Genomic DNA, 21174 nt, shown 5'->3' with positions numbered 1-21174 from the left:
ACCCTTAGGACCTAGGTAAACTCAATTCAATGGGATCCAATTCTCTCCATTTAGCCTCCCCTCTTCCTCCCCTCTTCCTCCTGATCTGATCTGATATGATCTGTTGCGGTGAACCCCCAAATATCATTATCATTATTATGCCAGCTTGAAATTCAAGCTTGCAAGTTGCAATCAAAATCAAGGGCATGCATAAAAATCACAAAAAAAAGAGATACAAAAAAAAAGAAAAAAAGAAATAAATAAATAAATAAAAGAAAAGAAAAAGAAAAAAGAAAAAGAAAAAGAAAAAGAAAAGCAGTACTCCCTCCCTCCCTGAGCACTCACTCACTCACCAAAGTGGAAAAAAGTGGAAAAAAGAGAAAAAAAAGGGAAAGATCCCAAATAAACCCAATGGAGGGCACAAATACCTACCTAAGTTGCTATCTGTATATGTATTTATTTTTATTTATTTATTTTATTTACAGGGTAACATACCATACCATACATCATTGCTGATGGATAGAGAGTCCATATGGTGGTATCCCTAATTTCTGTCAGCCTCTCCACCGGTTCACTTCAAAAGAGAAGAAAAGAGAAGAGCAGAGAAGCGAAGCAAAAAAAAAATTGTTTTCATATTTCGTAACACTTTCCATTCATTCATTCATGCAATACAATAAGACAATAAGACAAGAAATTAATAAAACCAAAAAATAAAACCAACAGGACCCGGAATCAAAAAAAAAGCAAAAACGCCATGCAAGTCAGACAGTCGGTCATACACAACATACAAACATCAAAACAGAATACAACGTAATACACGCATGCCTCGCCACGCCAAGCGATAGCTTATGATATGATCATAACCCGAGAAGGAAAGCAAAGCATTGCTCTTTTGGTAGAACGGGGATAGTTCTACGCCGAAAAGAAACGATTCGTTTTATTGTTTGTTCGTCATCATGCACATTTCCTCTTTCTTATTTTTCTTTCTGTCATTCGATCCTCGGCGGACTACTCGTAGATTGCTTCTCTGACGGACTCGTGCTAGACCTATCAGTTAGTACAAAGTCATGTCACAGCAAGAGTGTCTGACGTACGATCTTCGTCTGGCACCCTCTTTCCTGAACCCCTCAATAATCTTGAGGATTTCTTTCCGCCCGGCGCTCGCATCAACCTTCCGCCCGCCCAGACTCATGCTGATCTTCTCGTTCGAGTTGGCCATCAGCAGCCGCTTCAGCAGCAGATGTCGCATGTTCAGACACACAAACACCCCGCAGTCGTTGCTGTTCTCCTGCACGGGGGCGTCGTCCAGATGCACGAACCGGATTGGCCGGTTGAGCAGCGCGCCCAGCTTCATCGTCACCTGGTACGCCTCCATGCGGTTGCCTGGCGGGAGCGAGTCGTAGTGGAACGCAACCCGGTCGATGATGGAGACCAGAAGCAACGACCAGTGCGTGCCGCCTTCGGCTTCGGCGACGTTCCGGCAGTCGTTGATGGGGAGGAACACGTGTGTGGTGCCGGTGAAGTTGGGCAGGGCGTCGCGGACGGTGCGCGGGTCGGGGGTTTGTAGGAGCATGAAAGACATGCTGGGGCGGAGGAGGACGATATTCGAGTGTTTGAATTTCGACAGAAACTCGCGTTCGAGGTATCTAGACGAGTCAGCTGGGTTATACCCGATGCTGGAACGGCACTGCACTCACTCTTCCCAGAAGGAAATGATCTGTCAAGTCAGCAAACAATCCCGACAATGGCGACAGACGACAACACACTCACATTATCCGTAATCCAGTCATTCTTCAACGTCTGGACATCGCCTCGCGTTACTGTCGCGATCAGCTGGAGAACGGACAGACGTGCACGGTAGAAACCTACATCGGATATCATAATCTAAAACCAGTTCGAATCAGTCGCTGAGCAGAGAAAAACCCACGAACTTCAAAGGAATGGACTCACAGCTGAGATATGCATCGTCAGGATGCAACTGCAAGGTAGCCCGTCACGTCAGCTTGAGCATCGACGTCGGCCAGACAGCTAGCAACCTACCGATTCCCCCAGTTTCCCCATCATCCTTCGCTGCAGCCTTCCAAAGCTGCTCCCTTCACGCATGCTTATCCGAGCTTCCACTTGCAGTGCTGACTGATGACTTCAACTCCGTGTCTGAAACGCGACTGTCGCTGGTCAAGGTCAACACGATGAGCGGAGATTATGACTGTCGACGTGACTCCCTTGTGACTCGTCTGACTCGTCTCGGTGCGCGCAACGATTCACAATACAATATGGAAAAAGCGCAGGGGCGGTAGAATGGAAGTGCAGACGTACTGTACAAAAAAAAAAGTCTGCTAGAATATCACTGATCAAACAATGCAATCAATCCTGTTTTTTTTCCCAAGGGTTAACTAGACAACTGCCCCGCGTCTGCGCTCCCTGCGTTCGTTTGTCGCGGCCGTCTTGTCTTCCGCGCAGGATTGAGGAATGTGACAAAACAACCTTCCGGATCCAAAGGAGTCCAAGAATAGATGAAAGACGAAGACCAGACTCAGCTTCGGTTTAGGTCTGCTATCACCAGCAAAGCAGCTGGTCACCGGGTTTTGATTTGATTCTGCACGCCACGTCCACGTCCACGTCGTCTCGATGTCTGTCTTGTCTGTCTGTCTGGTGGTGCCAATCAATCCACGCGCGCCACTCACTCACTGATTCACTGCGAACGGAAGAGCAGTCGCTTGTGATGTTGTCAAGGGAGGAAGAGGCAGGATTAAATTAAGCAGGCCAGGCCAGCCCAACCCAAAGCGTCAAGTTAACCAAGTCGGGGCCGCGGAAGTGTGCGGGAAGCAGGGAGTGACGATGGCAAATAATGGACGTGTCTTTCGTCTCGAGTTGCGGGGCACGAAACGCCGAGAGAAGGAGCAGGTAGAACTCCGTACGAGATGAGACGATAACAACCCCAGGCCAGGCTAAGTAAGAACTGCCCCACGATACGATACGATCGCAGGACAGATTTACACTAGGTAATTAGCTAGCTAGCTACAACTGCCTTGCGGCAAATGCGTTTCGCATCGCTTGCCCGCCGACGTCACCAGTGGCGGCGCTGCGGCGCAGCTGGCCCACCGCCCGCTGTGGCTGGTGCGTCACGTGGGCAGACAGTAGATATGGACTCAAATCGCAAATAATGATTCTATATACTTTTCGAACTACTCGAGCAGGTCCATCTTAATGAAACAGTTCCACAAGCTTCATTGACTTCTTCGGGCGTAGATGATATGGGTATCTACAGGACATACATACATCCCAGGTCGATCGCGGAACTGGGTAGAACAAACGATAATCGTCAAATCAACCTTGCCTGGCCAGATATATAGGCTGGGCAAGATGTCGAAGAAGAAGAAAGAAGAAAAGAACAAAAAAAAGAAAAGAAAAGAAAAGAAAGACTGACGTGGATAACGATCCACATAACAGTGAAGATTGATCGACAGAAAGGGATAAAAAAAACAATAACACCGCAACCCTCGATCGTCAGACACCTTCCATAATCACATGGGGAGTTAATCACATAGGGTAAGTCATCAAAGAAGAAAAAAACAAATAGTCCATCAAGGTACGAATAAATAACAAACAAACAAACAATGGAAATGTGAACAGAGGAAATCAACTCATAAAACACTCAGTAACCGGGTCATTAGTTGCGCTCATCATAATCCGTGTCATGCGCCTATAAATGCTGAAAGAAAAAAAAAGAAAAATCACAAACGCTCGTGTTGTTGTCGCTGTTGTACAGCAAACTGGAAACGTCAGTATTCACGGTAATCAATAACGCCGCTGTCGGTTGCCCGTCGCAATGTGAACGGAAAAAATCAATCGTTTACGAGGACAGTTTGGCGAAATGCTTCGTCCAGATCCATCCAACCTGCCGGTTCGGATCGTCCTGGTTCCGAGCAAGCCACAGTTCGCCCTTTTCGCCAATGACATCGAAGATCTCCCCCGCCGCATAGGTGAGATATGGGTATCCGGCCTCTTGTCGCGGTCGGTCAATGTTGAACTCGTACAGGCTGGCGGCCAGGAACAACACTTTGGGGTCCTTCGATTGTTCTGGCTCGGGAGGGGTTTCTTGACGCGGAGAGTCAGACATGGGCATGGCAGATGAGAAGAATCCAGAATAGCGGCCGTTCGGAGATGCCGTAGTCTCGTCCATAGTCGCTTCAAAGTGCTCAGGATCATTCAGCAGTGGGTCGTTCATGAACGGCATGTCGAGGCTCAGTCTGGGGAGAGACGGGAAGGGCTCCGTGCGAGTGGTATCCGTACTTGGCCGAGCAGATGCTACCTGTGACGTTGTCCCCGAATTCACCTGTCCGTTCGCCATCTCGGAGGCCGCGCGAGCGACGGCAGACATGGACGAGTTAGTCCGGCGCCGCCCATGCTGAGACTGCCCATCGGTTTGACTCGAGCTACCAGCGTTACTGAAATCGTAGGACACTTTCGGGGAGTTTTCCATGGTTCCGGATCCAGTACGCACACTCGAATTCGTGACAGTCGACGGTCGTCGTGGAGAAGAAGCCCCTGCCTCAGTCGAAGGAGTGTTGAAATTGACCAGATTGACCGCATCAGACAGAAGCGCGCCGTTGCAGAGGCTGAGTGACAGGATCTGCGCATCAGCAAAGGCAAAGTCGGCCGACCAGTCGCTGACGATGCTCTCAATATCGCTCGGAAATTGGTCGATCAGGAAGGACAGCTTCTTCTGGAACATGCTGAACCACCGGACCTGGATTTCCACGAAGTTGTTCAGGCAGGCCTCCATCAATTTGGCTGTGAGGGAGAAGAGCTTGGGCAGCTCATCCTTCAGCGCGTCGTTCAGGATCGTGAACTGCTCTCCCTGCTCGGCCGTTTTCTTGTCTGGCTTGTCACCGCGATCCTTGATGGCTTTGAACCGCGCGTAATCGATCAAACGCTTATTACGCTTGTGCATCACTTTCTGCGGCCCATCATAGAGCTTGAGGAGCGTGATCATCGGGTCGATGACGCTCTTGCGGACAGTTGCGATCTGCGTCTCGTTAGAATGCGGCCAACGGTTGGGGCAAAATTGCTACTTACATGCTCCGGCAAGGCAACGGTGACGATATCGCGTACTGCCATTCTCAACCGGTGCCACTTGCTCTCAACTTCCGTGTAGTTGGACTGGGCCACGTCAATGCACCCTTCGATCGCAGTGACGTACTCGTGAAACCGATCCATGCCCGACTGGATTTCTCGGGTGTACATCTCCACGTCGCGCATGACGACCTGAAGCTGGAAGAAGCTGTCGTTGAACTGCTGCGAGAGCGCATCGTACTGCTTGTCCTCAAACATCTCCGACAGACCAACCTGCTGCTTGAGTTTCTCCGTGCGCCGCCCAAACGCCTTGGACAGACCGGCGCGGACATCCGACTCCTTGCGCTTCCGGCTGCTGACCACTTGGCCAACAAGATCGGCGCGCTTCTTCAACTCGTTGATCCGCACAGAAATATTAGTGACCCCTTCGAGAGCGCTGACTAGCGCCGCGCGATCAGGATGGTCATTGGGGGTCGCCTCAATGAGTTGCGTCAAGAGGAGAGGATATTTCAGGATGCGCTGGACAGGCTTGACGAGCAGAGAGTCGAGATCCCACGCCGTTGTCAAATCCGAGGCCCAGTCGCGGCACTCCTTGAGCCAGATCGCAACCTTTGGGTTCCGCTGGAGCACCTGGAGTTTCTTGTTGGCGGCATCGTGGTTCTTCAAGTAGTCCGTGTAGACCTTCTCCATCTGAGCCATGTTCTCCATGAAGACTTGGCCGATAAATGTCTGGTTGTCTTGCTCCACACTCGGCGTGTCTGCGTTGGTCGTCGAGGACTGCGCATCGGGCTGCGGGCTGGCCTGGTCGCTTCTAGTGCCACGCTTACTTCTCCAGCGTTGAGACTTGGGCATCACGTAGACACTCCTTGCCGCCTGCTTAAGTGCATCTTGGAAATTCATCGAGAATTGCACCACTTGATCCGAGTTTCCAAACAGGGTCCTCACATCCTCCGCCGAGAGGTCCAGGCACGAACTCGAAGTGCCCTTGTAGATGTCGTCGACCACCTTCATGTCTTGACCAAAAGTATACTCCGTATCCACCAACTCCTTGATAACATTCCGGCGCTTCTTCAGCCGTGCTTGTTCGGCAGTAGATAAACTCTCCTGGACTTCAGCGCTGGATGCAGCGGCACTGGCTTGATGTTGGGACGTGGCAGAAGACGCCGCCGTCTCAGGAGATGGGGTGAACCCCGCTTGGGCGAAGGATGACTCCTCACTGCTTCTCACTGGCTGATCGTCCTCAGCGGACCCGAAAGGAGCACTCGGAGGGATGCTAGATGGAGGTTCGCTTGCATAGATGCTGGGCGAGACCATGTGCGGCGGAGGTGGTTGAGACGAGGCATCTTCGACCTTGTCCGGGATAGGAGGCGGTGGAGGACTATGATCAGGGACCGGAGGCGTGGGCGCGATTCGCACCGGCTCTGCAGGAGGCTGCACATGAATCGCGAGACCAAGACCATCCCAAGATTCCTCTGGTTTCGAAGGTGCTGGATCAGAAGTCGGTGCCACCGGAGTGGGTGCCTCGTCCCGAGCGACCGAATCGCCCTCCTCGTCCTTGGGTGGTGGCGGGGGCGGAGGCAAGTCCCCCGCAGCTACCTGCATCCAGTCCGCGATGGATGGAGAGGCACTTTCCCAGTCGTCTCGTAAGCTCAGACTCGGCCGGTGGGAAACCGTCAAGTCGTCCGCGCGCGGGACGAGGACAGGATCATCCGTCAGACTATCCGCCTTAGACGCTACCTCTGCTTCTCCATCTGGCTGAGCGAGCTCCCATGATCTCTCCGTCAATCTAAAGGACAGGGATCCTCGAGATCTCCCCCGCGTAAGTTCTTCCAGATACAGCTGTGTTACCCGCTTCGAGTCCCAGCCGCCTTGGCGGATCAGATTCGGCGGGACATCGTCGCGGTGGGAGCGCTGGTTCCGGTCACCGCTGGAGTCCATGGTGGGCCTGTCATGCAGAGAGTCATTAGATGACGGATACCGATCCAACGTCGACCAGTGTTGTGTGAACTGATTGCTGTCTCGACCGGAAACGAACAGCTCCGGGCTGCTCTGATCGGCCGAAGGTAGAGCGTCCTCGTTCTGGTCGGCGTGACTCTCGGGCAAAGATTGCTGGTCTCGGAAAGAAGAAGACGGCCAGGAGGCCATGCTCCATCTCTTCAGCTGCTCGTCAGCTACACGCTCGTGTTCGTCATTTAGCTCTCCGTTATGGCTATCGCCACTATCTACGGAATCAAAGTAGAAGGTAGACGAAGCAGACGGTTCCAACATAATCTGAATGGACTCCTTGTCGTCGTCATTTGAATCCTCATCGCATTCACTGCTGGAGCTCGATTCTCGTAATTGCATGATGCGACTGAGGATGGTCCGGTGCGAGGCCCCTGGCAGCGGCATGTCCACCTGGGGCTCCGGGTCGAAGTGCGTAGTATCTGTATCATTGGTCTCTGCAGTCACGGCAGAAGACGGCGGTAGAGCTGAATCATCAGCATCTGATCGTGACGTATTCCGGACACCATCTGTTTGGGCATGTTGGCCCAAGGTGGGAGAATCACCGAGGTCCAGGCGAGACTGCTCCTGAACCGCATCCGGCTCCCTCTCCACTGAGGGAGCGGTCGTATCGATGGTCAGGTGTGGCGTTGTTGGAGTGACCTGCTCGTCCGGCGAGATGGGGGTGTCGAGCTCCTTATTATTCTCCGCCGCGGAGTCATCGCGGGGACCATCTGCATTGTTGTCCGATGTCGCCTTCTCAGGGGATGATGCACTGGATGACTCCATCTTGTCACTCTCCTTGGCTGGCTCCGTCTTATTGAGCTCCTTGGCCGACTCCATCTTACGGAGCGACCTGGCTGACTCCATTTTCCGAAGCTCCCCTTCGCGCAGAAGCCTTGATCTCATCTCCTCATCTCTCCTGAACCTGGCCAATCGTCGGCGTTCGGCCGCTTCCTCCTGCTTTTTGGCGTTCTCCTCGAGAGACTTGTTGAACGCTTGCTGGATCTTCTGCCGGCGGGCTGCGAAATCAACATTCCCCAGCTCGGGAAGCCGTCGGGTCGTTGGTCGAGAACTCCGGCTATCGCTGTCGTTATGGCTCGAAGATTGGAAATGAGACACCCGGTCCACCACTTTTGCGCGAGATGCTGTGGTTGTCGCTGAGGACACCGGTTGACGAGGTCTGGAACTGCGCAAGGGCGGCGATTTCTTGGGCGGTGGTGCCGTGATGTATGCTTTAAGGGATCCCTTCTCAGAGAGGTGACCGGGAGTGCCATGGCCACGGCCCGTTTCCCGTCGCGTTGGCGACTTCACAGCGGGAGGGACACGTAGACTTTGGCTAGGACTCGTGGGTGACTTGGGCTTGGGGAGCCGGCTACTGCCTTTTGGGGCAAGAGGTACCTGATTGGCGTTTGCATTGCAGTAGAGGCCCGTGGCCGAATTGGCCCGGGTAGACGGCGAGGAATTCCCCGAATCGGAGGAGGCAGTGCTGAGGCGCTGGGATGAGACTGGAATGCGAGATTTGGAATGTGAGCCGCCCGGGCTGACGGTGGACGAAGGGGCCGGAGGCGAAGCCACTGTCATGTGGGTATTTAAGTCGCTCGTCACGGCGGGCTTACAGGTGGTCCACGAGGCGTCACTCCTTGACCTTCGATGGCTGCGACCGGTATTGATGGCTTCTAGCGACGGCGTATAGCCCAAATACCACGCAGTCGGAGAGGACGGTGACACGGCCGGGTCTCCGTCGGCTCGCGCCTCGAGGAAGAAGGGGTTCGGGCTGGGAACGCTGCTGTCAGAACCTCTACGGCGGACGTGGGACGGTATCCCATATCCCGGGTTGTTCACTGTGGTGTCGATCGTGAGGAGCTCTCCGAACAGCGGCCGCCGTGACTCACTCCCGCCGTCCTTTGCCTGTGCGACCGAGTGACTCGGAGGATCTGGACTCTGATGGGACGCTGAGTCGGCTTGCGACGTCCGGCTCGGGGACGGCTTTCGAGAGGCAGAGGAAGGATCTCGCTCCGATCGACGACTTCCACTTAGGCTTCTGGTTGGACTGACGGCTGTGCGAGGGGTTCGCAATGGCACGGGAGGAACCTCGTCGACCGTCTGGTTGAAACGATCCACCAGCTCCTTGAGCGAGGATTGCCGGATTCGTGCCCCGGTGGACAGAACCGGTTGTGTTCGCGGAGGGGTGTCACCAGAATAGATGCTGGATCCTCCGGAGGCAGAACGAAATTGATAGGGACGGCCCTGCGAACTGCGTGGCCACTGGGATGGATCTGACTGCACCGACGACAGCGTGTACACTCTCCGGGGAGAGGTCACCGTGGTCATCCCGTTCTCGATCTCTGGTGGCAGGATGCTACCTAGGCGCGGAGGAGTCTTGGACGCATCGTCAGCAGTATCTGCGGTATAAGAACGGTAAAAGTCGCGGGGATCGGGAGACGGGGGCTCGTCGGGATGAGTCTGGCGATGATTTGCGACTGAGCTGTCGACGGCGAGTGACTGTTGTGTTTGTTGTTGTTGTTGCTGGTGTAGATGTTGTTGCTGTTGTTGCGGTGACTGCGGGGCGTAAGTGGTTGCCGGGAGGAGGATGGCGGGGGAAGGAGGAGAAGAAGAGGGCACGGTCGAGGCGTGGTCGAGGGGGCTCTCAGCAGCAGCGAGGACGTTCTGGTGGGACTGCTGGGAAGAAGGTCGTTCAGAGAAGGGGTGAGACTGTTGTTGAACAGAGGAAACAGAGCAGCAATCGTCATCGACGTCAGGCATCTTGTCCAAGACAGAGACGGCCGGCCGAGCTCAGGTCGGCTCGCCAGGCCAGGGCGGGATGGCAGGTTCCACCACGGCAGAGGTCAGACGGGATGTCGATGCGTTGTTCAGCAGCCAGGGCCGCAAGAAACACTCCCCAGGGGGAGGCAAAAGGGAGAGCGAGGTGTCGCAGATTGGTCAAGTTTGGCTACCAGGCGGGCATGACGTTGGCGCCTGGGTTGACCGGCATATTCGAAGCTAGCTCGCCAGCTCCGAAGCACAGCAATCGGCCACCCACGCCTGACGTCGTACTGGTAGTCGACTAGGCTTTCGGGACGTCCGCAGAGACGCGCTATGCCTGACTATTCTCGTCAGAGTGTTTCTTCTGGGGGAGGCAGAGGGCGAGCCTGAGGAAACACCAGCAGCGGGCACGGCGGGCGATAGGGTTCTGGGGCTGGGGTCGATAGGCGATACGGCGATACGTCGACACGGCTAATAGACGTGGTGCTCTGGATTCCGTTTTGTCCCACGGCAAGCTTCTTTGTCGAGGCGGTTGGCAGGCGGTGGGCGAGAGCGGTTCTGGCTGTGGCCGGAACAGCAGCCCGTTGGACAGCGACGCAGCCTGGCAGCGAGCGAGCGACGTGGTAGGCGGGTTGATAGATCGCACGCTGTCGCTGCTGAGTTGGCGTGGCCAGCGACTAGCTAACTAGTGACGCAGCGACATTAGCCCATCGGGGATTTGGTAAATTGCGGATTCCTCACAGAGATAAGAGCGGTGGAGCAGCAACGGCCTGAGGCAGGAAGATTCTGGCCTTGCGGGCAGCAGCCAATCCGCGTTCGAGGCTGCCCCAGGTGAAGGAATCGAAGATTCTGCAGCGTGGACACTAATTAGCACCTGGCTATTTTTTATTGCTATTTTTTATTCTCTCAACGAGAAAAAAAATTCAGCAGAAAATTCGGTGTGGTGCGTAGTTCTGTCGAGAGAAGGCTGGGCACTCCTAGCGCGCCCACTGTCTAGAGATCGCCGTGCTGGGATAAAAATAACACATCACCCGCAGATTGCGATGAGATGGATGGCTATCGCAGCGACTCTTCAGTCTTCAAAGGCACAAGTGGGGATGCTAAGCTCGATCTGCGATGATCCTCTGACGGGAGGAGTTTCGCACCATTCTAAGCACTGACCATGATCCAGAGATGGTGCACCAGACAAGAGACTGGTCAAGAAAAAAGATCTTCAAGGAACCAGCTACTAACTAGTACAGAGGACGGACAGCAGATGGATGGCCCGTGGCTTACTCCGTAGATCTATGGACGAGATAGGTTTGTAGACCAAGATAGCGTTTCTGATATATACCAGAGTCCATCAGTTCTTTTCTCTGTAAAATCTTTTTTTTTATCGAGCCAGCATTCCGGAATGGATTCCGGGACGCTGTTTCAAATCACCGCTTCCGTATAGTCAATAGTTCACCATTGCTTTTTTCCCGTCTGATCCGTCAGCGACACGGCTGTCGCCACCATCCTATGTGTCAGCTGCATACAATCCTTTAGACGATGCTATTCCTCTGAGAAAATTAAAAATCTCTGACTCCAAACGTTAGCCCCTGCATCCGACGCCATTCTCCACCCAACAGTGATCCAGAATGGGGCCGGATGGCTCCAACAAGCCACATGGAGTGCGGTTCCTGGCGTAACTCAGATCATGTGTCATCATGACGTCCTCTGAACCCCCGTTCCTGGGAAGTTCCTGAATGTTCCCAGGAACTAACTCAAAGCCAAATGTGGCTGCCATGAGTCCATGACGCAGGGTCCCGCGGACGTCCCGCGCGGAAGGATTTCCCATTTGGACTCCTCGAGGCTGTGTGCATCAAGACTTGCGTTAATCTCTCGGTCTCTCGCTTTCGATGTAGACGCACAGGACCCGGACAGCTGGGACTGGACTTCACAGCAAAGTGAATAAGCATGGAGAATGAGATCTGAAGAGACGATGCGGAGGATGGAGTACGGAGTAGAGTACTTAGCTTCGGAACGCCTTCCCGTGTCTGTGCGCCGGAGTCGTCGCGTAAATTGGAATTGTAATTCGGCCATCACATTAATAATATGAATATAATAGTGATATTGTCATGATGACGTGAACCATTGGAAATGAACGGATGGCTGGATTGCGACCCTGGTGATGTGTTTGCTGAGCGTTGGTGTCTTTGATGGTTGCCATTGCCGACGCGTGCGCGACTCCAGACGCGTCCCGCAAGCACCACGCGAATCGAGATCCTTGTTGACTGCACTTCCCAGACAATTCAATTGCACTGTCCAGTCACTCTGGCAACTGCTGCAAGCTGGTCTGGCTACTTCTTTTCCTCCACGCCTAACCATGGCGTTTTTCACTCCACCCCAGGCTGACCCTTGACCAAGGTTCGCGATGGGGAAGAAACGAAAGCGTCCTGGCAAGGAGAACCGTGGTCTGCCGCAGTCTCCTGCCAAACGACCCAGGATTCACGGTGCTCCCTCAGCTCCAGGGTGCTACCAGCATCCAGTCTTGTCGCGATACTATCCACGCGTGGTGACCCTCCGGCAGTATCTGCTCGAGCAGCTGCCCTCTTCTTCCAGGGCCCGACGCCGGAGGATCGCGTCGCTGGGACGCCAGCAGACCAGCACCGTCAAGGCGCCATTCACTGACGAGGGTCTAGACAAGCAGGACCATGGCAGCGACGACAACAGCGCCCTCGTCGACCTGCTGGACTCGACCCTGGTAGGCGTCTTGAAGGAACCCAATCAGGATATTACCCAGGCCCGACAACGGGACTTTGCAGCATTCACGCAGTCTGAAGAACGATCCCTCCTCTGCACAGATACTGGACCAACCTCCCTGCAAGATGATGTAGGTATCTCTTGTTGTATCTAGAGATGTATCCTGGCAGATATGTAAAGATGAGATGATCGCTCCCACCAATGTCTAGCCAAATAATAGCTTTATCCATTCTCATTCTTGTTGCGAAACAACTAGCTGATCAGACCAGATAGTGGACTTTGTCATAGCAACCCTGTTCAACCGCACTGGTCTGTCCTATCAGAAGCCTCAACATCTCCTGGCTCATGGCTTTCAACGCGCGACGGCCCGACAGTTCATGGACCGCAATATCGGAGCCATGGCCTGCAGCATCCCCGGAGTAGTGTTCCAATACCCCAATCACCATGTCTCCACCCTCAAAAAGGCTCCGTGGACCGATGTTCTGGCTTTGCTGGGGAAGAGCAGAGATGAGATTATGATCAGGTTGCTGTTGGACTGTGGCATTTTCTGTTGTCTGGACCGTAATAAGGGCACGTACTATCAACTCAGCGGTACGTGTAGAATGAAGACCAAGGCAAACCACGTTATGCTGAGAAATCGTTCCAGGAATTCCTCTCTCAGAACTAGAGCCAGTGGATAAGTCACCGCCGACTCCTGAAAGCAACCAGAAGGTATCGACATCAGATGGCAAAGCCTCTACCAAACCCAAGTCCAATAAAGTCGATAAGTCTACAGATGTCCTGCATAAGCCAAATAGCATCATCTTCGTCAGGCGGCGTATGTTGTATGCTCGTCCAGTGTTGAATGCGCGAGGAGAGGTCCGTTTCGGATTGAGGCATATTCGTACGTAACTTCAGGGTTTTCTTCATCGCACCAACGAGTGCTTGTGGCTAACAGGAGCAGACGTGCTGAACCGCTTCCCGTCGTCGACGGATCTATCGCATTCAGTGCATGTCATGAAGTACATATTCCCGCGGCAATTTGGCTTGCATAATGTCTTCACGTCTGCAGTAGACAGTCGTGAAACGACCCAGCCATTCAAGGACTACACCCTGCGAGAGGATGAAATCGCTCGTAGGGAAAGTACCAAACTGCCGAAACGACTTCGCGGCAAGGCATTGGCACTGGTCCAGCAGCTGCAAAAACGTCACCAACGCTGTTCTTACACTGAGCTACTGAGGCATTACTGTCCGATCGAAGTGAGTTGCGTGATGACTGCGTTTGTTTTCTTTGACTAACCGCTGGTAGGAAATCGGACCTGCCAGACTAGGCCCTGAACCATCGCAAACAGAGCTATCGAGCTTGATGGGCTCTGATTCAGAGCAGTTTATTACCCAGCTCAGACTTTCTGGCCATTCAGGCCCTCAGGCACAATCTCAACAGACCGAGGCCACCGCGGTGCCATCTAGCATGAAGCCCTGCTTGACAGATTATGCCACCCCAGCTTCCTCCGTTTCTGCTTTTTGCCGCGCAGTCCTGCGAAGGCTGATCCCCCGCGCCTTTTTCGGCATTGGCGAGGGAGGGGAGTCGAATCAGCGGATCGTGATGAAGCATGTCGACCGATTTGTGCGGATGAGCAGATACGAGAGTCTCAGCCTGCACGAGGTCTGTAAGGGACTGAAGGTTCGCTCTCCAATCTGCCATTCATGAACGTGAATGGAGTGCTAAGCTAGCTAGGTTACCTGCATTCCGTGGCTGGAGTCTCCAAATGCACCATCCCAGGCTACCAGTCCAGACGGCCATAAGCTTTCGTTGTCTGACTTGCGCAAGCGCATCGAGCTTCTTCATGAGTTCATCTACTATATCTTTGACTCTCTCCTCATCCCGCTCATCCGCTCCAATTTTTACGTGACTGAGTCACAAGTCCACCGCAACCGCCTGTTCTACTTTCGACACGATGTGTGGCGTCAACTGACGGAAAAGCCGCTGGCCGACATCAAGTCGTCCCTCTTCGAAGAGATCAAACGCGACAAAGCCCACCGCATTTTGGCTCGGAGGTCTCTGGGCTACAGCCCTTTGAGGCTGCTGCCCAAAGCTTCTGGCGCACGCCCGATCATCAATCTCCGGAGACGGGTGATGAAAACCTCTGCGGGCAGCTTTCAGGGTTGCAAGAAAGCCTTCCTGGGTCCCAGCATCAATTCCTTGGTGACGCCCGTCTTTAATATGCTCAGCTACGAGAAGACGCGAAAGCCGGAGCTGCTGGGGTCATCCATGCAGTCAGTGAGCGACATGTATCCTCGGCTGAAGGCATTCAAGGAGAGGATTATTAATCGCGCGGGGGGAGGTAAACCGCAGCTGTACTTTGTCAAGTTGGATATTCAGTCCTGCTTCGACACGATTCCGCAGCCCAGGTTACTGGCGCTGATCGAGAAGGTCGTCTGTGAAGCCACTTACCACGTCACGAAGCATGTTGAGGTCCGGCCGCCAGATGGATACAATAACAGTCTGTGGCCAGGGGAGGAGAGTCGACATGGCAAACCGATCCGGAAGTTTGTGAGCAAGGCAGTGGCCGCAAACGACATCCTCAGCACGCCTGACGCGGCCAGCGGAAAGCGAAATACGGTGTTTGTCGACACGGCCGTAGCAAAGAGACACGACGCAGACGACCTGCTGGATCTGCTAGAGGAGCATGTGCGCAACAACCTGGTGAAGATTGGGAAGAAATATTTCCGACAGCGCAACGGGATTCCGCAGGGTTCAGTGCTGTCGGCGCTGCTGTGCAATTTCTTCTACGGGGAGCTGGAGCGAGAAGTGCTGGGGTTTCTGAGCTGCGACGATGCTCTGCTGCTGAGGCTGGTCGACGACTTTCTGCTGATCACGTCGCGGGCGGACCTGGCACGGCGGTTCCTGCAGGCGATGATGGACGGACAGCCGGCGTACGGGATCTCGGTCAACGCGAGCAAAAGCCTGGTCAACTTTGAAGTGACGGTGAACGGGACGAAGATCCCGCGCCTGCTGGGGTCATGGTTTCCGTACTGCGGGAATCTGATCGAGACGCACACTCTGGACATTCGCAAGGACCGCGAGCACGGCAACGGCGCGGCGCAGGTGTCTGACATGCTGACGGTGGAGGCGAACCGCGTGCCTGGACGGACATTCCACCGGAAGGTGCTTGCGTCGTTCCGACTGCAGACGCATGCCATGTTCCTGGACACGGAGCACAACGCGACGAGGGTGGTGTTGTCGGGGATCTATACGAACTTCGTCGAGACAGCAATCAAGATGTACCGATATATCAAGACGCTGCGGCCGCGGGCTCGTCCGTCGCCGGGGCTCGTGGTAAGCACGATCCGCGACCTGATCCAGTTCGCGACGAACCTGATCCAGTCGAAGCGGCGAGAGAAGTCGGCGGCAGAAATACGGTTCCAGTGCACGATCACTCCTCCGCAGATCCATTACCTCGGCGCGGGAGCGTTCTGCCACATCCTGGCACGGAAGCAGACGCAGTTTGGAGCAGTTTTGCGGTTTCTGGCGCAGCTGCAGAGGGCGAACAGGCCCAGGACGGACCGCGAGGCGCTGCTGTTGAAGAGGGTGATGCGCGAGGGGAATGCTGTTTTTGATGGGTGGAGGTACTAGCAGGGAAAATACAGGTCGAACATAAATATTCTGTAGGTAGGCAGTTGATATGTAGTCGAATTGACTGAAGTCTGCAATCAACACATGCATTTGCAATACTGATGAATACAGTAACACCGTCATCAGATATATTCAGACCTGTTTGCTACTTACGTATATACATCACACAATCAACATTCACAGTAGATACTGGCATCCTACTGCTCATCCATCATAAACTCCTGCAACCACTTATTCCTCCCGATCCAGCTACGGATCCTCTTCCCAAACACCCAGAGCGGGATGGTCAATGCACAGACAAACAGGAACAACGCGCCCAGAACACTAAACACAAGCAAAACGCCGTCGCGGGCGAGCCAGTCATTGACAAAATACGTCAGGCCGAAAGTGAGCAGATTGCGGGCATTGATAGCGACAAAGATCTCCTCGCTGAGGGCCGGGTAGCAATCAACGACATAGCCAAAGACGCAAGTGGAGACGAAAGCCATGGACATATTGGCCAGGCCGAAAGTGAGCACAGGGCCAGACCAATGCGTCTGGAAGTGCACCGAGGCGCCAAAGCCAAAGAACCCGATAGCGCCAAGCACAGCAACGAAGATCATGAGCGGCAGCCGGAACTCAGGCTCATAGATCCCCCTATTCCTTTTCGTCAAGCTCACGCAGATCCAGTCGTTCAGTGGCCCCGAGATCACCTCCCCGATTATGGTCAGGACGAACGGGCTCAGACTGATCAGCCCCGTCTGCGCGATGGAGAAGTTGTACGGCGGCGCGACGAAAATCACCCCGTTGACGACGGAGAAGACGACGATCCAGGTGATGGTTGTCCCGAAGCAGAGGAAGCCCCAGAAGACGGCCGGGTAGAAGAAGAGGACGAAAGGGCGAGCGAAGATTTTGAATGCTGAGGCGTTTGTGTACCGGCCGGTGAAGATGCGGAGGGTCGAGATATAGGACGGAGGAGATGTTGACTGGGCGTTTTCGACTTGGAAAGATTCTGGTTTCTCCGGGTCTGAATTCTGAGAATGTTTCTCGTCTTCTTCTTGCCTAGGGATGTACGGCGGCGCACGTCGATACGTCGTCTCCGGGACAAGAAAAACGATACCAAACAAGAAGACACCAAACAAGATCGCGCAGACCCAGAACGTCCAGCGAAACCCCAGATTCTGGATGATATATCCCGAGATAAACGACCCACCGGCGATACCGCACATGAGGAACAGATTCCAAGCCGCAATGCGAGTACCGCGTTCATGAACGAAATACAGATCCTTGATCGTCGCAAGGACGAGGATCTCATACGGCGCCATACCGATACCGCCGATGATACGACTAGCCAGGAAAGACGAGTAGGACCTCGACGCCGCAGCCCAGACGCTGCTCGCGAAAAGACACGCGATGGCGACGATATAGATGGGCCGTTTCCCGTAGAGTTTCGCCAGCGGATTGATGATGAACACGCACAGGCCCAGCGTCAGGATCAACCACGCCGTTGCCTGCGAGAGCGTGTTGACGCTGATGGCCAACTCGGCGGAGATCTGGACGAAGCCGGGCGAGAGCATGGGACCGAAAGCGCCGACGACGCCGGCCGAGAGGCCGATGATGAGTAGGACGAGGTCTTTCCTCCATTGCGGCCACTGCGTTGTCAACACAGTCAGCACACATACACAGTATTATACCCTGACAGGTCTGGTCTGGGTTTGTACATTCAGCGGATCACCCGGATCGTCCGATGGCTGCGGCACGAGCACGATATGTGCAAACTTCCCCCGGCCATGCTTGAGCAGCTCCCGGGGAATATGCGCGTATTCGGGCGGAAGGTCGATGCTGTCTTTGTCGGCCATGATGGCTGTTGAAGTCAGCATACATACTGTACTGTACAGTACATATAGAGTAGTTGTAGAGGGGAGGGTGGTACACACCCGTGCCCGGCACGAGCTCCATTTTCTTGTCGTCGAGGATGCCGAAGGGCATGGTGGAATATTATCATCAGTCGATGATCGAAGTGACTGGTCAGTCAGTCAGCAGTCAGTCAGTCAATCAGTCAATCTGTGTAGTAGGTGGAGGAGGAGTATTGATATGATTCGCCAGCCCCAATGAAGGAACATCAGGACTATGATTAGGTATTCTGCATATGCTGTGCAACCTCATGCGAAGGGACACGAGTCAGTCAGTCGTACTAACCAGTCGAGTAACCAAATATACGTCCTGACAATCGAGATCTGGGCGATAGTGGTAGGTAGGTAGATATATAGCTAGATATATACCTATTTTGAATTGGCCAGTCAACCAGAAGAATAACAACACAATGCTAGACCAGAGGAAGAGATAATAGGTAATAATTAATAATATGAGGCAGCGGTGCAGGGGATACAGCTCTAATAGCAGAACGGGGATCCGCTAGCTCCTAGCTGTTTCTGTATGTACAGTAAGTATAGAGTATCAGAGTATCGGCAGAGGAGGTACCTGTACGTATCAGAACCATCCACTTGGATAATGATAATTATTTATAATATATATCCCTGTTTAAAAAAAAAAGAAAGAAAAAAAAAGGAATAATTCTAGATACGCCCCATCCATGCCCCATAAGAGTGATTAATACAATACCTACTTTCCTCCATCCTAGATACCGCACTGTACTGTACTGTGCTGTACTGTACATACAGTACAGTCCATACTCCATATTCCGTGAAGAAACCGGGATAACCCCATCCCATCCCTGATGGACATCCATGGCATAGCTTCGAGGTAGTAAGAGAAGTAATACTGCGTATGCAGATATGCGATTATCGGAAATTGCCTGTAATACTGCTATGAGTAATCTCCATGCGGGGCCCCGGACTTAAGCAGGTGGAGTGGAGCCGTTCTGTTTCGCCGCGGGGAAACTGGGGAACGGAATTGGGGAATGGATTATGGGACTGGGGTTGACCTGCCTGTTTGGGTAGGGAGCTCCATCTGCGTATCATCCATACAGTAAGTGCGGAGTATTATTACTGTGGGATATGAATGCATGGAATATGGAGGACAGGTTAGTATAGGTGTGGTAACAGTGCTGCATTTTAGTTCTCTTTTATTGCTCTTTTATTGCTGGTTGATGTTCTTTCGTTTATTATTTTTGTTTTTTGTTGGTCTCTCTCTCTCTTTCTTTTTTTTTTTGAATTTGTGATTGCTGTTGGTTTTACATGGACTTTTCTCTGCCAGGTTATTGTTATTATTGCCGGTAATTTTATTGTGTTGATGGTTTTCTTTTGTTTCTGATTTTGTAGAGACTCTGATGACTACGTGTCTCTTCTATCTCTTCTATTGTAGATTGAGACTTGTTTACCAATTGCTTCGTAGAATGGATTCATATATTCTTCATCTTCTGTCTCATTATATTTATTGTATTGAATGGAGGAAATTATGGACGGAATGGGTTATATGTAGATGTGTATATTCTATAGAAGAACTATTCAATCAATCTAGAATGCTGGATACTGTCATAACTTGGCCTGCTTCTGTTTCTCCTGCTCCTGCTCCCTCCGCAGCTCCTCCACCACCTTATCATACACCTCATATGCATGCTTCTCCGAGTCGAAATCCAGCAGCCACCGCTCGCGCTTCAGCTTCAGCACTTCCGGATTGCGCTTGACCTCCTCCCAATCCGCCTTGTGCCATCGATCGCGCGTCGTCTCGCCCGTCTTCTGCGCCTTGAGCACGCGCTCGTATCGAATCCGCTCGTACGCCCGCAGCGCCTCCTGCACCTTCGCCCGGCCGCTCTTCTCCAGACACACGGCCAGCGTCACCCCGTCCTCCATCGACTGGCTCGCGCCCTGGATCGACGTCGGCAGGAACGGGTGCGCTGCGTCCCCGATCAGCGCGATCCGCTGCTTCGGACTGATCCACGTCGGCAGCGGGTCGCGGTAGACCAGCTTCCAGTCGACCAGATACTCTGGCGGTGTTGCTTTGACGATCTCCTGCACGACTGGGTCCCAGCCTTCGACCACCTTCAGGCAGTCTTCAATCCGGCCGGGCGTGGACCACGAGTCTTCGATGTCGGCTTCGTCCTGCCAGAGTCAGTATGGGAGTGCGAGATATTTGTATGATTCGACTACCTTATGCGTGCACACCCAGCTAAAGTCCTTGCCATTCTTCAGCGACGCAGCCAGAAAATGCACATCCGGCCCAATCCACGCCCAGTGCGAGTCGCCGTTCTTCCACAGATGGTCCGTCAGCGGACTCTTCAGCCGCGAGGAATCGAACCAGGTGCGATACACCGCGTAGCCGCTCGACTTGGGCTTGTCGTCGTAGCCCAGCACGATCTTGCGACCCGTGGACCGGACGCCCTCAGCTGCGAAGACCACGTCGGCGGTGAAGGTGACCCTCTCGCCATTCTCCTTCTGCGCGACAACGCCCGCCTCGGTGTCGGTCTCGAAGTAGTCGACGACGCGATGGCCGAGCCGGATATCGATGCCCCTCGCGCGCGCATGGTTGAAGACAATCTCGTGGATTTCGCCGCGGTGGCCGTTGAACTTCTTGCCCCAGGGCTCCTCGTCGTGCCAGTACTGCGTGAACAGGTACTCGCCGCGGTACGACACGAAGTGCACGCCGTCCGACTTGTGGCAAATGGGGTCCAGCTGCGCCTCGACGCCCTCCCATTTCTGGAAGATGCGCCCGCTGTTGGGGCCGAACGAGATGATGTCGCCCAGGATCTTCAGCTCGGGGAAGGCCTCCAGGAGCAGCACGTCGTGGCCCTTGCGATCGCATTCGATGGCGGCGGTCAGTCCGGCAAAGCCGGCGCCGACGATGAGCACTTTGATGCCAGTGGGTGGTTTGCGGAAGAATTCTGGCATGGCAACAGCAGGGAATTGTATGGACAGTCTCTATAGAAAGGAGAAGTCTGCCGGAAGTATCGCCAGGCCCAGCCATTTGTACTCCCGCAGCTGCTAGCTAATCCATACAGCTAATTAACTTATTCCGGGGAAATAGTGCATCAACTAGTTCATGCACCGGCATTACCCCACGGTGAGTGGGGGATGCATCAGAGAGAGACAAAG

The 21174-nt window shown here is 53.6% G+C and overlaps 5 protein-coding genes across 5 annotated transcripts; 2 read left to right on the top strand and 3 right to left on the bottom strand.

Annotated features, from left to right (window-relative positions):
* Positions 1-968: 968 nt before the first annotated feature.
* T310_2286 (Ulp1 protease family protein) lies at positions 969-2082 on the bottom strand (the record flags this gene model as incomplete). Its single annotated transcript, XM_013474853.1, has 5 exons — positions 969-1020; positions 1074-1625; positions 1677-1696; positions 1750-1863; positions 2020-2082. The coding sequence occupies 5 exons, from the start codon at positions 2080-2082 to the stop codon at positions 969-971; spliced, it is 801 nt and encodes a 266-aa protein (XP_013330307.1).
* Positions 2083-3832: 1750 nt separating this feature from the next.
* On the bottom strand, positions 3833-9804 carry T310_2285 (Rho guanyl nucleotide exchange factor; the record flags this gene model as incomplete). The annotated part of the gene is made up of 2 exons (XM_013474852.1): positions 3833-5008; positions 5059-9804. 2 exons carry the CDS (start codon positions 9802-9804, stop codon positions 3833-3835), a joined length of 5922 nt encoding a protein of 1973 aa, XP_013330306.1.
* Positions 9805-12199: 2395 nt separating this feature from the next.
* T310_2284 (Telomerase reverse transcriptase) lies at positions 12200-17046 on the top strand (the record flags this gene model as incomplete). Its single annotated transcript, XM_013474851.1, has 8 exons — positions 12200-12658; positions 12798-13119; positions 13175-13411; positions 13472-13767; positions 13817-14173; positions 14246-15711; positions 15783-16099; positions 16256-17046. 8 exons carry the CDS (start codon positions 12200-12202, stop codon positions 17044-17046), a joined length of 4245 nt encoding a protein of 1414 aa, XP_013330305.1.
* A 345-nt stretch (positions 17047-17391) lies between these two features.
* T310_2283 (uncharacterized protein) lies at positions 17392-18727 on the top strand (the record flags this gene model as incomplete). Its single annotated transcript, XM_013474850.1, has 5 exons — positions 17392-17744; positions 18022-18150; positions 18262-18373; positions 18577-18606; positions 18704-18727. The coding sequence occupies 5 exons, from the start codon at positions 17392-17394 to the stop codon at positions 18725-18727; spliced, it is 648 nt and encodes a 215-aa protein (XP_013330304.1).
* Positions 18728-19617: 890 nt separating this feature from the next.
* T310_2282 (monooxygenase) lies at positions 19618-20970 on the bottom strand (the record flags this gene model as incomplete). Its single annotated transcript, XM_013474849.1, has 2 exons — positions 19618-20184; positions 20248-20970. 2 exons carry the CDS (start codon positions 20968-20970, stop codon positions 19618-19620), a joined length of 1290 nt encoding a protein of 429 aa, XP_013330303.1.
* Between the last annotated feature and the right edge of the window lie 204 nt (positions 20971-21174).

Source organism: Rasamsonia emersonii (genome assembly GCF_000968595.1).
Source record: "Rasamsonia emersonii CBS 393.64 chromosome Unknown ctg1118621760019, whole genome shotgun sequence".
Classification (NCBI taxonomy): domain Eukaryota; kingdom Fungi; phylum Ascomycota; class Eurotiomycetes; order Eurotiales; family Trichocomaceae; genus Rasamsonia; species Rasamsonia emersonii.
Note: the sequence above shows the minus strand (reverse complement) of the source record. Positions and strands in the feature narration are given on the sequence as shown.